The sequence below is a fragment of the Oryctolagus cuniculus genome, chromosome 3 (genome assembly GCF_051225735.1).
Source record: "Oryctolagus cuniculus isolate XC-2025 breed Fujian yellow rabbit chromosome 3, ASM5122573v1, whole genome shotgun sequence".
NCBI lineage: Eukaryota > Metazoa > Chordata > Mammalia > Lagomorpha > Leporidae > Oryctolagus > Oryctolagus cuniculus.
In genome coordinates, this window is record NC_142869.1 from 71,229,997 (window position 1) to 71,243,519 (window position 13,523).

Consider the following 13,523-nt stretch of genomic DNA (forward strand, 5'->3'; position numbering starts at 1 on the left):
TGGTTAAGACACCACTTGGGATATCTGTAACCCAGAACAGTGTGCCTGGATTTGGGTCCCAGCTCAACTTTTTTATCTTTTTTTTTTTTTTTTTTTTTTTTTAAATTTTTGACAGGCAGAGTGGACAGTGAGAAAGGGGGAGAGAGAGAGAGAGAGAGAGAGAGAAAGGTCTTCCTTTTGCCGTTGGTTCACCCTCCAATGGCCGCCGCGGCCAGCGTGCTGCGCTGATCCGAAGGCAGGAGCCAGGTGCTTCTCCTGGTCTCCCATGGGGTGCAGGGCCCAAGCACTTGGGCCATCCTCCACTGTACTCCTGGGCCATAGCAGAGAGCTGGCCTGGAAGAGGGGCAACCGGGACAGAATCCGGCGCCCCAACCAGGACTAGAACCCGGTGTGCCGGCGCCGCAAGGCGGAGGATTAGCCTATTGAGCCACGGCGCCGGCCAACTTTTTTTTTTAATTAGTCATTCGTTTATTGATTTATTTGAAGGGCAGAGTTAGAGAAGGTAGGGCGGGCGGCGGGGAGGGGAATCTTCCATCTGCTGGTTCACTCCCCAAATGGCCATAATGACTGGGGCTAGGCCAGGCTGAAGGTGGGAGCCAGGAGCTTCTTCTAGGTCTTCCATGTGCATGCAGGGGCCCAGGGACTTGGGCCATCTTCCGCTGCTTTCGCAGGTACATTTAGCAGGGAGCTGGATCAGAAATGGAGCAGCTAGAACTTGAATCAGTGCCCATATGGGATGCTGGCACTGCAGGCCATGGCTAACCTGCTGCACCACAGCACCAGCCCCCAGCTTAACTTCTGATTCCAGTTTCCTGCCAGTGCAGACCTTGGGAGGCAGCAGGTGATAGCTCAAATACTTGGGTCCCTAGCAACCACAGTGGAGATTTAAACTGAATTCCTGGCTTTAGCCTGCCCAGCCCCAGCTATTGCAGGCATCTGAGAGATGAACCAGTAGATAAAAGATCTCTATCTTTCAAATACAGGAAGTAAATAAAAGATGAAACTAAAATGTAGATCAGTGAAATAGTATAATTAACAGATGCATCAACAGAGTAGAAAACCTTAAATAAAAACATTTTAAAAATCTATTCAATAAAAAGCCTATTTTGAATCAACATGGAAAGGCTAGATTGTTAAATAAAAAGAACTGGAATAAACTGGTTTGTCTATTTTTAAGTTACAAAATAAGTGTTAATTTAAAAACAGAGGCATTCAATTTAAAAGCAAATAAAAAATTTATTGTGACTTCTCGGAATGCCGAAATTTAACACAAAAAGTAAAAGAAAAACAGAAGCTTGCTGAGAATCCTTATACATTGAGGATTTCAAAAAACCAAAGTGAACACCTCCACATGACACACCAAAAAACATCCCATGAAAGGGTAGGAAAGGGGCCAATGCTGTGGTGTAGCAGATAAAGCTACTGTCTACAACACCTACATCCCATATGGGCACCAGTTTGTGTAAAGCAGCTCCATTTCCAATCCAGCTCTCCACTAACGGCCTGGAAAAGGCAGTGGAAGATGGCCCAGTTGTTTAGGCCCCTGTCGTCCACGTGGGAGACCTGGATGAAGCTCTTGGCTTAGGCCTGGCCAGCCCTTCACAACCATCTCCGGGAATGAACCAGTGGATGGAAGCTCACTCTCTCATCGCTCATGCTCTCTCTGTAGCTCTATCAAGTAAATAAAAAAAAATTTTTTTTAAAAAGGGAAAGAAATAAAAAATTGTATTAGAAATGTACTGGTTGATGAGAGGTGTTCATAAAGGGAGAGGCTATATATGTGAGGAGGCGGGGAATATATGTGAAGCCTCTGGACCTTTTCTCAGTTTTGCTGAGATCCTAAAATTGAAAAAGGAAGTATGTTAAGAAAATGTATTTGGTGTCAGATCAAGTAGAGCTGTTCCACTTCTACCCAGCTCCCTGATAATGCACCTTGGAAGGCAGTGGAAGATGGCCCAAATGCTTTGGCCCCTGCCACCCATGTGGGAGACCTGAATGAAGCTCCTGGCTTTGGCCTGGCCCAGCCCTGGCTATTTTGGCTTTGTGAGCAGTGAACCAATAAATGGAAGATGTCTCTATCTCTCCCTATCAATCTTTCAGATAAATAAATAAATCTTTTTTTTTTTTTTTTTTTTTTTTTTGACAGGCAGAGTGGACAGTGAGAGAGAGAGACAGAGACAGAGAGCAAGGTCTTCCTTTTGCCGTTGCTTCACCCTCCAATGGCCGCCGCGGCCGGCGCACCACGCTGATCCGATGGCAGGAGCCAGGTACTTATCCTGGTCTCCCATGTGGGTGCAGGGCCCAAGCACTTGGGCCATCCTCCACTGTACTCCCGGGCCATAGCAGAGAGCTCGTCTGGAAGAGGGGCAACCGGGACAGAATCCGGTGCCCCGACCGGGACTAGAACCCGGTGTGCCGGCGCCGCAAGGCGGAGGATTAGCCTAGTGAGCTGCAGCGCAGGCCAAATAAATAAATCTTAAAAAGGAAGTTAAAAGAAGGTAAATTACAGAGGCCAGCATTGTGACATAGTGGTCAAGCTGCCACTTGTAATGCTGGCATCCCATATCAGAGTGCTGGCTTCTCTGCTAGTGATTCAACTTCCAGTTAATGCGCCTGGGAAGGCAGCAGATGATCGCTCAAGTACTTGGGCCCCTGCCATCCATGTGGAAGACACAGTTCCTGGTTCTGGGCTTCAGTTTGGATCAGCTCTTGCTACTGTAGCTATTTGAGAAGTGAGCCAGTGGATCAGTGGATGGAAGACCTTCCTCTGTATCTCTGCCTTTCAAATAAATTAGTGAATCTTTTAAAAACATTATATATAAAAATTATTGTGAACATAGAAAAAACATTAATAGTTTTTAATTTTTATGTCAGGAGGGGGGCAGGTTGTTGGGGTGATATTAACCTTTTCTACACATATATTTAAGTTTTCTTATTTTTTATTTATTTATTTATTTTTTTTGACAGGCAGAGTTAGACAGTGAGAAAGAGAGACACAGAGAGAAAGGTCTTCCTTCCATTGGTTCAACCCCCAAATAGCCACCATGGCCGGTGTGCTGCGCCGATCTGAAGCCAGGAGCCAGGTGCTTCCTCCTGGTCTCCCATGCGGGTGCAGGGCCCAAGCACTTGGGCCATCCTCCACTGCCTTCCCAGGCCACAGCAGAAAGCTGGACTGGAAGAGGAACAACCAGGACAGAACAGCGCCCCAACTGGGACTAGAACCCGGAGTACCGGCACCGCAGGCGGAGGATTAGACTAGTGAGCTGTGGCGCCGGCCTAAGTTTTTTACTTTTAAAATAATGTTTTAAAGATTTTTTAAATTTATTTGAAAGTCAGAATTACAGAGAGAGAGAAGGAGGCAGAGAGAGAGAGAGGTCTTGCATCAGCTGGTTCACTCCCCAATTGGCCATAACAGCCAGAGCTGTGCCCATCTGAAGCTAGGAGCCAGGAGCTTCTCCCGGGTCTCCCACATGGCTGCAAGAGAGCCAAGGTATTTACTACTTTTCCAGGCCATAGCAGAGAGCTGGATCAGAAGTGGAGCAGCCGGGACTTGAACTGGCACCCACATGGGATGCCAGCATTGCAGACAGCAGCTTTACCCACTACACCACAGCACTGGCCCCTAAAATAATTAAGATTTACTTATGTGAAAAATTGAGCAATAGAGAGAGAAGACACAAAGATAGATATATTCTATCCACTGGTTCACTCCCCAAATGACATAAACAACTGGAGCTGGGCCAGGCCGAAGTCAGAAGACTGGAATTCCATCCAGTTCTCCCATATCGGTATCACAGGCCCACTACACCAAAGCACCAGGCCCTAAAGCATTATTTAACAAGATTTTTTAATGTTATCTTATAAGGTGAATGCTACTGTTATCCCCACTTTACAGACTGAGAAACTGGAGTAAAAAATAGTAACTTCTCTATAGTGTTACACTTTGATGTTTTATAGTTCTTGCATTTTATAATCTGGCCATACCAACATAAAACATAAAACTATTATGTTCAAAGAAGCAAAGACAAGCCAAATGTTGAGTAGCTCCATATACCAAAATTAAATTTTCTTTCTGTATTTGTTTTGGGGCTCTAAATTTCCTTTTAAGGAAGGTCATTTGGCATAGTGGTTAAGATGCCACTTGAAGGGGCCATCGCTGTGGCGTAGTAGGTAAAGCTGCTGCCTGTGGCAAAGGTATCCCATATGGGCGCTGGTTTGAATCCTGGCTGCTCCACTTCTGAACAAGTTCTCTGCTATGGCCTGGGAAAGCAGAAGATGGCCCAAGTCCTTGGGCCCCTGCACCCGCATGGGAGACCTGGAAGGGGCTCCTGGCTCCTGATCGGCCTAGCTCCAGCAGTTGCAGCCATTTGGGGAGTGAAGCAGGGGATGGGAGACCTCTCTCTCTCTCTCTCTGCCTCTCAAATAAATAAATAACTCTTTAAAAAAAAATGCCACTTGGAACATCCACATTGGATATCAGAATGCCTGATTTGAGTCCCAGCTCTGTATCCAATTCCATCTTGCTGCTAATGCACACCCTGGGAGGCAGTAGGTAATGGTTCAAGAAGTTAGGTCCCTGCCTCTCATGTGGGAGACCTGGATTGAGTTCTGAGCTCCTCGGTTTGGCCTGGCCTGCTCTGGCTCCTTGAGTATTTGAGGGAGTAAACTAGTGGGTGGAATTCTATCTCTGCCTTTGAATAAATAAAATTTTAAATTGCCTTCCAAGGAGCTTGTTGTTGCAGTTTCATAGCACAGGAAGCATACCTCAATTTGATGACAGATTTTGGCCTCCAGGGCAGCCATCTTTTCACTATCGCCATTTTCAGCCATTGTGGCTACCTGTAAAGTGTCCCAAATAAGCATAAAGAGGTTACAGAGTTTTACTCAAGTCCAGAAAGAGAATGATAAAAATTTTTAATATCCCATGGTTTTCTTAAAAAATCAAGAATTTCTAATTTCACAGGTTCAGTCTCTCAATTCTCAGATACCTCAACAAAGCAATACTTCAGCATAAGTGATAGAAAATTAAGCTATCAATGTCCGCTCTTTCAGTAAATCACTGTCCCATCTTTTAGAACAAAGCAACTGGCTATCTTCATTGAGCTGGTGAAGCAAACTTTAGGGGGGTAAAATACCATTTAGCCTCTTACTAACCAACCATAGCCTCTTACTAACCAACCAATTCCAGTTTTTAACAGATCACTGTCTGTTAGTATATTACTATGGCTGAAGTGCTGTTTGTTTGATATCAATCATGTTCCTTTAAAAATGAGTCACAGCTGACTTAGCAAAACTTATTAGCAAGCTAGTACCATGATTTTTAAGATTAATAAAGTCCAGGTATCCTAGTTTTGAGTGCTGGGTTAGATCAGATTTTGTATGTTAATGAACACATAAAAACAAAAATTTGAGAGCCTGAAGACAAACTCTGAACTTGAGGAGGGAATCGGGGGGTACCTGGAGGGAGGCGGGAGGTACCTAATAACACATTGGTTAACTTCATAAGCCAGTTTCCTGTTTCACATCCCTGACATTCTCACTGCAGTAAAATAAAAGAACCTATGACGTTAGTTTGTTAGAAATCAGAAACCAGGTCTTCTGACTTCAAATTACTTGCTACGGTGCTCTACAAAACCACCCAGTCATCCACAGTGTACAAGAGTATATTAAGAATTCATCAAGGACACTTGCCATTAGTTGAGTGATGAACTATTGTTAGTACACTTCTGGGTTGCATTGGTTGATACACTGTACAACCCAGATTCACATCAGGAAGTTCTTGCAAATAAGACCCGCACGGTGCACATCCCATTACAGAATTTACACAATCCTACACATTGGTTTATCAAAATCTACCCTCTTAAATTACTACCATGCTCTGCGGCCCTTTGAAAGCAAACAAACGATGAGATAACAGAACTCTATGGTCCCTGTAAGACTTCTTTGGCCTACTCTTGGAATTTTGTTGCAACATATCCTTGCCCTGAGAGGCCACCTAAGTAAGGAAATATTACCCACGCGTTCCATTTCACAGAGAGGAAACTTTGATGTGAGTGAATGAGGACCCAAAAAGCCCAAGAGAATGATGTCGGGGTACACCGGCAACCCCAACCCCTTCAGTCTCCGGTCAATGCCTCCGCTGTTCACCCGGGGCCGATCTCTCCAGAAACTTACACAGGTGGCCTCAGGGCAAGCCTGGGAGACAAGCAGTCAGACATCGAAAGCACTCGGTGGGGACCCCGTCAGAGCGGCGAGGCGCAGCATCCCCCGGCTCTCCCGGGGCCCAGCCACGTGGGGAGCGCCTCGCTCCGGCACTGCTCGCAGGGGCCGGCTCCGCAGCCCCAGCACGGCCTGCGCCCCCCCGGCTCTCCGCCCAGCGCGCCACCTCCGGCTGCGGCCCACGAGGCGCTCGGCCCCAACGTGAGAAAGGCAAGGAAGGAGCGGGGCAGCCGCGGGGGGCATCGCGGAAAGGAAAAGCGCTTCGCGCACCAAGCAAAGTGGACGCTTTTGTCCCGTCTCATGAGCCGCCGAGAGTTTCTCACCTTTAAGGTCTCGGTCCCGCAGAGGCACGCCACGGGCTCACGGCGACAGCGACTCGAGTTCGCGGCGCCGCCGGCTGGCCTAACGCGCTCAAAGAAGATGGGGGCCTTCCCGGCAGCCCTCGCGGCGCGGTAGGCGTGGCCGCGGGCAGCTGGGGCCGGCGCTGCTCTCGGAGCATGCGCTATGACCGCAGGCTCCCACGGCCCGTGGAGTCCCGCCCTCCCTGAGAGGGGATTGGATTAAAAAGAACCGCAGAGTGTGAGGATAAACACTTATTTTAATGTAGTACTGGAGGGTGCAAGTCTCCCGTCTTTTCTCCTGGCTCCCCGTTTATACCAGGTTCAGGCTTCGCTTCAGATTATGTGTTTCAAAAAGTTTTAATATATGAGTAAATTACATCGTGTTGTACCAGTTCTCAAGAAAACAAGTTGAATTTTTAAAAAACCAAAGGTTCATGAAATCATAGACTGGAAAAAGAAGTAGAGTAAGAGCCGTAACTCTGGAATCTGACAGCCTGCATTGGCATAACAATTCTCTTGCTTACAAACTGTGTGACTTTGGGCAAGTTAGTCAACTTCTCTGTTCTTCATGTATAAAATGGGGCCAATGATGAAAGTAGTAAAAATACTTTATGTGATTCTTGTAAGCATTAAACATGATGTGAGGTGGACATTGCTGGAAACCTACCTGGAATACAGTAAAACAGAAGCACATGTTGGTTTAAAACACCAACAACAAAAAATGACTTCTGAAAACCAAGTCACTATAGTGCAGACACCTATAGTCTCTGCTGAAGCCTTCTGTTAGTACACTTCCTCTACAGCTTTAGCCACTATTTAAAATGTTTCCCTTTTCTTGTGGTGAGACAATCTTTCAGTTTGTTCCGTTTCTCTGAAAAATTTTAAATGATATTGTAAATATCATTGGGCGCCAGGTCGAATCACAGCAGCTCCACTTTCAACCCAGCTCTCTGCTATGGCCTGGGATAGCAGTAGAATTTGGCCCAAGTCCTTGGGCCACTGTGCTGGTGTGGGAGACCTGGAAGAAGCTCCTGGCTTCTGCCGGCGCCGCGGCTCACTAGGCTAATCCTCCGCCTAGCGGCGCCGGCACACCGGGTTCTAGTCCCGGTTGGGGCACCGGATTCTGTCCCGGTTGCCGCTCTTCCAGGCCAGCTCTCTGCTGTGGCCAGGGAGTGCAGTGGAGGATGGCCCAAGTGCTTGGGCCCTGCACCCCATGGGAGACCAGGAAAAGCACCTGGCTCCTGGCTCCTGCCATCGGATCAGTGCGGTGCGCCGGCTGCAGCGCGCCGGCCGCGGCGGCCATTGGAGGGTGAACCAACGGCAAAAGGAAGACCTTTCTCTCTGTCTCTCTCTCTCACTGTCCACTCTGCCTGTCAAAAAAAAAAAAAAAAAAAAGTTCCTTTGGATCAGCACAGCTCTGGCCGTTGGGGCCAATTGGGGAGTGAACCTCCCATTGGAGGGTGAACCAACGGCAAAAGGAAGACCTTTCTCTCTGTCTCTCTCTCTCACTGTCCACTCTGCCTGTCAAAAAAAAAAAAAAAAAAAAAAAAGTTCCTTTGGATCAGCACAGCTCTGGCCGTTGGGGCCAATTGGGGAGTGAACCATCAGATGGAAGACTTCTCCTTCTCTCTCTCTCTCTCTCTCTCTCTCTCTCTCTCTCTCCCCTTCTGTCTCTGTGTAACTCTTTCAAATAAATAAATAAATAAATCTTTAAAAAAAAATTATTTGAGAGGCCAGCGCTGTGGCACAGCTGGTTAAAGCCCTGACCTGCAGCGTCAGCATCCCATGTGGGCACTGGTTCCAGCCCCAGCTGCTCCTCTTCTGATCCAGCTCCCTGTTAATTCGCCTGGGAGAGCAGCAGAGGATAGCTAAAGTCCTTTGGCCCCTGCACCCACATGGGAGACCTGGAAGTAGCTCCTGGCTCCTGCCTTCAGATCTGCTTAGCTGCAGCCATTGTGGCTATCTGGAGCATGAACTAGAGGATGGAAGACCTCTCTCTCTCTCTGTAACTCTGTCTTTCAAATAAATAATAGTAAAAAAAAAAAATTTAAGAAATTTATTTGAGAGGCAGAGAGAGAGAGAAGCAGCAAGAGACAGAGGACTCCTATTCGCTAGGTCACTTCCCAAATGTACGCGGGGGCTGAACCAGAAAACCAAGTACTCAATCCAAATCTCCCACACGGGACAGGAACCCAGTCACGGTGCCATCAAAGCCATCACTGTTGCCTCCTAGGGTCCGCATTAGTAAGAAACTGGAGTCAGAAGCCAGAGCTAGAAATGAAACCCAGGTAGTTCAATGCTGGACACTGGTGTTTTAACCACTGGGCCAGGTGTCTACCCTATCTTCCTTGATCAGCATTTTTTATGTCCTCTCTTTGTCTCCCTCTCTCTCTCCCTCTCTCTGTCCCCCTCCCTCTCTTTGTGACTCTGTCTTTCAAGTAAATAAATAAATCTTTTTTTTTTAAAGGCCAATAGAGGGGCTGTGGCAAGAGAGCAGGAATCCTTGCAGAGCCTTAGCTCTGCACCTGGAGCAGCTCCATCCAATCTGGGCCAAAAAAACAGCCAACAACAAAGTAACCATCTTCAACAGAGTTATGCTTACCTAGTTCAAATCCAAATCCATTTAGACTTCTTCTGCCTACCCAACAAATATGTATCAAGTTTCTACCTTGAATCCGGCACAAGGAGACCTTCAATCTCTTGTTGATCAAGTGAGGCTACGGCTATGTAACAGAAGTCACAGGTGAGTGTCCTGGAGTGCTACCACTCAAGCATTCACATACTGTGAATGTCCTGGTGTGGAGCTTGCCACTGGGAATAGAATGAAGGTCAAGACTGTGCACAGAGACAGAGCCACCTGAACAAATGCACCTGCCCCTTTTACCTTACAGTGTCTGGGCAGAGCTGCAGGCACAGCGTGCTCCGGAAACCACACTTACTTAGTGCACCCATAGGAGTCCTGGCCCTTCACTCTCCCTCTTTTGAATGTTCTTGTCTCTCTGTCATGTGCAGGGGCCAATGTCTATGCAGTTACCACTATCTGGGCACAATGGAATCTTGGTGGCCCACAAAGATACTTCAGGACTTGGGCCATCTTCTACTGCTTTCCCAGGCCATAGCAGAGAGCTGGATTGGAAGTGAAGCAGCCAGGACATGAATCAGCACCTATATGGATGCCGGCACTGCAGGCAGGGCTTTACCCGCTACACCACAGTGCTGGCCCCTGTGTCTTCTTTTTTGAAAAGATTTATTTATTTCGGCCGGTGCCGTGGCTCACTAGGCTAATCCTCCTTTTGCGGCGCCGGCACCCAGGGTTCTAGTCCCGGTTGGGGCGCTGGTTCTGTCCTGGTTGCCCCTCTTCCAGTCCAGCTCTCTGCTGTGGCCTGGGAAGGCAGTGGAGGATGGTCCAAGTGCTTGGGCCCTGCACCCACATGGGAGACCAGGAGGAAGCACCTGGCTCCTGGCTTCGGATCAGTGCAGTGCGCTGGCCGTAGCATCCATTTGTGGTGTGAACCAACAGAAACAGAAGGAAGACTTTTCTCTCCATCTCTCTCTCTCACTAACTCTGCCTGTCAAAAAAAAAAAAAAAAAAAAAGATTTATTTATTTTGAAAATCAGGGTTACAGAGAAAGAGGGAGAGACAGAGAGAAATCTTCCATCTCCTGGTTCAGTCCCCACATGGCTGGAACAGCTAATCTGGGCCAGGCCAAAGCCAATAGCTTCATCTGGGTCTTCCACATAGGTGCAGGAGCCTAAGCACTTGGGCCATCTTCTATTACTTTCCCAGGTCATTAGCAGGGAGCTAGATCAGAAGTGGAGCAGCAGAGACACCAATAGACATCGCAGGTGGTGACTTTACTTGCCATGGCACCCACCATGCCAGCCCCTAGTCTTCTATCTTCTCACTAATAGACAAATGAATGAGAATCTTGCTTGAAACTTGCCTGTGTTCTAACAATCACCTGAAAGTGAGGTTACTGGGGGAGACCTAGAGCTCTCCCCATTTGTGATCATTAGAGGCCTCTGACATCCTCCAAGTTACCCAATGATTGCAGTCAGTCAACAGGTTGGTATATAAATAAATTATTAGCAGATCATTCATAAGACACAATGCATGGAACCTGATAAAACAGGGCCAGTCTATTACCAGTTTTTTTTTTTTTTAAATAAAATAAAATAGTTGTGACACTTAGAGGAAAAAGATCTTTTTTTGGGGGGATTGGTAAATTTTTCAAAATTAAAGTATAACACACAAACAGTAAAGTACACAAATTTCAAGCATTCAGTGAAGATTCACGAATGAACCCTAACTTGTAGTCACCCCCCAGATTGCAATGTGGACCATTTTCAGCAATCTAGAATGTTCCCTCATGCTCCCATCCCAGTAAATATGCTGCTTAGAAGTCACTATTACAGCTTCTCTTTGCCTGTCCCAAGTGCTGTAACTGGAATCACATAGCATGTATCTATCTGATGCATCAGATTGGGCTGCTTTAACAAAAATATCATGGACTGGGGAGCTTGAACAACACAAATTTCTTTCTCACAGTTTCCGTGTTGGAAAGTCTGAGATCAAACATCGGATCTGGTGTCTCACGAGGATCCTCTTCTCCGTTCGCCAGCTGCCATCTTCCTATTGTGCCCTCACATGGTGGGAAGCAGAAAGAGGCAAACGCTGCAGTTTCTTCTTATAAAAGCGTTAATCCCGTTCATGAGGGCTCCACCCTGTAAGCTAATTTTCCTCCAAAGGCCCCACCCCTTAATACCATCCACCAGTGGTTAGGATTTCAGACATAGGAACTTTGGAGTGACACAAACAGATCATTACATGAGGTGTAAGGACATAGCACAACTTATTTATTCATGTTTCTGTTGATGGACTTTAGGGTTTTTTCCAGTTTGGGGCTACTAGAAATCCCAAATCAGAATACTTGGGTTCCATATCAGTTCCGGCTCCAAGTCCAGCTTCCTGCTAATGCAGACCCTGGGCAGCAGTGATGGCTCCAGCGATTAGGTTCCTGCCATGCACATGGGGGACCTGGATTCGATTCTCGGTTCCCAGCTCCCAGCTTTGACTTTCCTGTCCTGGAGCCATTGAGGCATTTGGGGACTGAATCAGTAGGTGGGAGCTTTCTTTCTTTCTTTCCATTTGTCTTGCTGCATCTGGGGGAAAAATACTGTAAAGGTGTTTCTGGCAGATAATAAAAATTGTTATTTTTCTTTTTAAAAAAATTTTATTTATTTATTTGAAAGAATTACACAGAGAGAGGAGAGGCAGAGAGAGAGAAGTCTTCCATCCGATGATTTACTCCCCAATTGGCTGCAACGGCTGGAGCTGTACCGATCCGAAGCCAGGAGCCAGGAGCTTCTTCCGGGTCTCCCATGTGGGTGCAGGGTCCCAAGGGCTTGGGCCATCTTGTACTGCTTTCCCAGGCCATAGCAGAGAGCTGGATCGGAAGAGGAGCAGCTGGGACTAGAACCGGCGCCCATATGGGATGCCAACATTTCAGGCAGCGGCTTTATCTGCCGCTGTGGATCATCTGGGATTTGCACTGGTGCCCATATGGAATGCCGGTGCCGGCTTTACCCACTACACCACAGCATTCTAGTATTTTTATTAAAGAGGCCCCTAGTATTCTTTTTCTTAAAGAGGGTTCCCTAAATTGCACTTAGCATCATGCTCCACAGTTGTGTCCAGAACAGCCACTACAGAAACACGCACTAGGAAAACTTCAACAATCACTGTCCCTAGCGAGAAAGGTCTGGCATGTGTTTTTTTGGATTCTAGAAACTTCATTAAGAAAGAAGTGGGAAATAGCAAAATCAGCAGAGACAGGTAGATTGCAGCCTGGAGCAAATGCTGGTCCACACAATTTTGGCAGCAAAGTGGTGGAAAATCGTTCCAGAATCACAACTCTTAAGAATCCACTATGATGCAGAGCCTTCCCAAGAAAGCCTTGTATACTGAAACCATACTTTGAGCGCAGCGCCCCCTACTGGGGGGATTGCTTTAATCCACACCCTGACCCGCATGCCGGGATGCCTGTTGAAAATCCCAGGGGTAGTAACTCTTCCTGGATGTTTAAAACAAAAAATGAAACAATTAAATAAACTTGAAAGAGGTAGGGGGCCCAAAGGAAAGAAGTCAGATGAAACAATGTAAAGATATTACATTGAAGCCATTCTGATCTTGGAGAGAATTCTCAAGGGCAGAGTTCAGAGGGATGAAAGTTTCCTGGTTTTGATCTTTTTTTTAAACTTTCTTATTTTTTTTTATTATGCAGAAATTTCAAGAATGCTTCAGAAGCAGAAAGTATAATGAATAGCATAATAATTCCAGGTCTATTCATCATTCAGCTTCCAGATTTATCCACATGAGACCCATTTTTATCTATATCAGCCACTTCCTGAAAGCCCTCACAAGACATTTGTGTCAGACATTTCTATTTAATCCATAAAGTCTCCTATGTATATATCTTTAAGAATAAGAACTCCTAAACGAATGCCAATTACTATATTTTCATTGAAATGTATGCGGTATTGCACTTGCAGGACTTGAGGCAATGCTTGGTTAGGTATTTTTAAAAGTTGTCAAGACAATCATGTTCCTAAGTTCTGACCAGTTTCACTATCTGTCTAGTTCTATTAATGTCACTAGTAAGCTTTCCTCCTTGCATTTTTTATGATTTAATTTCTTAAATTTACTTGAAAGGCAAAGAGACAGAAAGAGAGAGAGAGGGAGGGAAGAGAGAGAGAGAGAGAGAGAGAGAGAGAGAGAGAGAGAGAGAGATGATAGGTGGATATCGATCTGTCCACTGGTTCACCTTCCAGATGCCTACAACAGCTGAGGCTGGACAAGGCTGAAGCTAGGAGCCAGGATCTCAATACTGGGTCTCCCATGTCGACGGCAGGGACTTAACTATTTGAGCCATCACCTGCTGCCTCCCAGTGTGTATATCAGCA

The 13,523-nt window shown here is 46.5% G+C and overlaps 1 protein-coding gene across 2 annotated transcripts in view; it reads right to left on the minus strand.

The window, feature by feature from the left end:
• Positions 1–13,523, minus strand: part of SSB (small RNA binding exonuclease protection factor La) — a 161,265-nt gene that overhangs the window by 7,958 nt on the left and 139,784 nt on the right. Inside the window, exons 2-3 of one of the 2 annotated variants that reach the window (XM_089328226.1) lie at positions 6,543–6,623; positions 4,765–4,839 (exon numbers count right to left, since the gene is read on the minus strand). In XM_089328226.1, coding sequence (XP_089184352.1) covers positions 4,765–4,839; positions 6,543–6,623 — 156 coding nt within the window. Of the gene's footprint in view, positions 1–4,764; positions 4,840–6,542; positions 6,633–13,523 lie in introns of those variants that run through there. The other variant, XM_002712273.5, reaches the window with a different exon arrangement.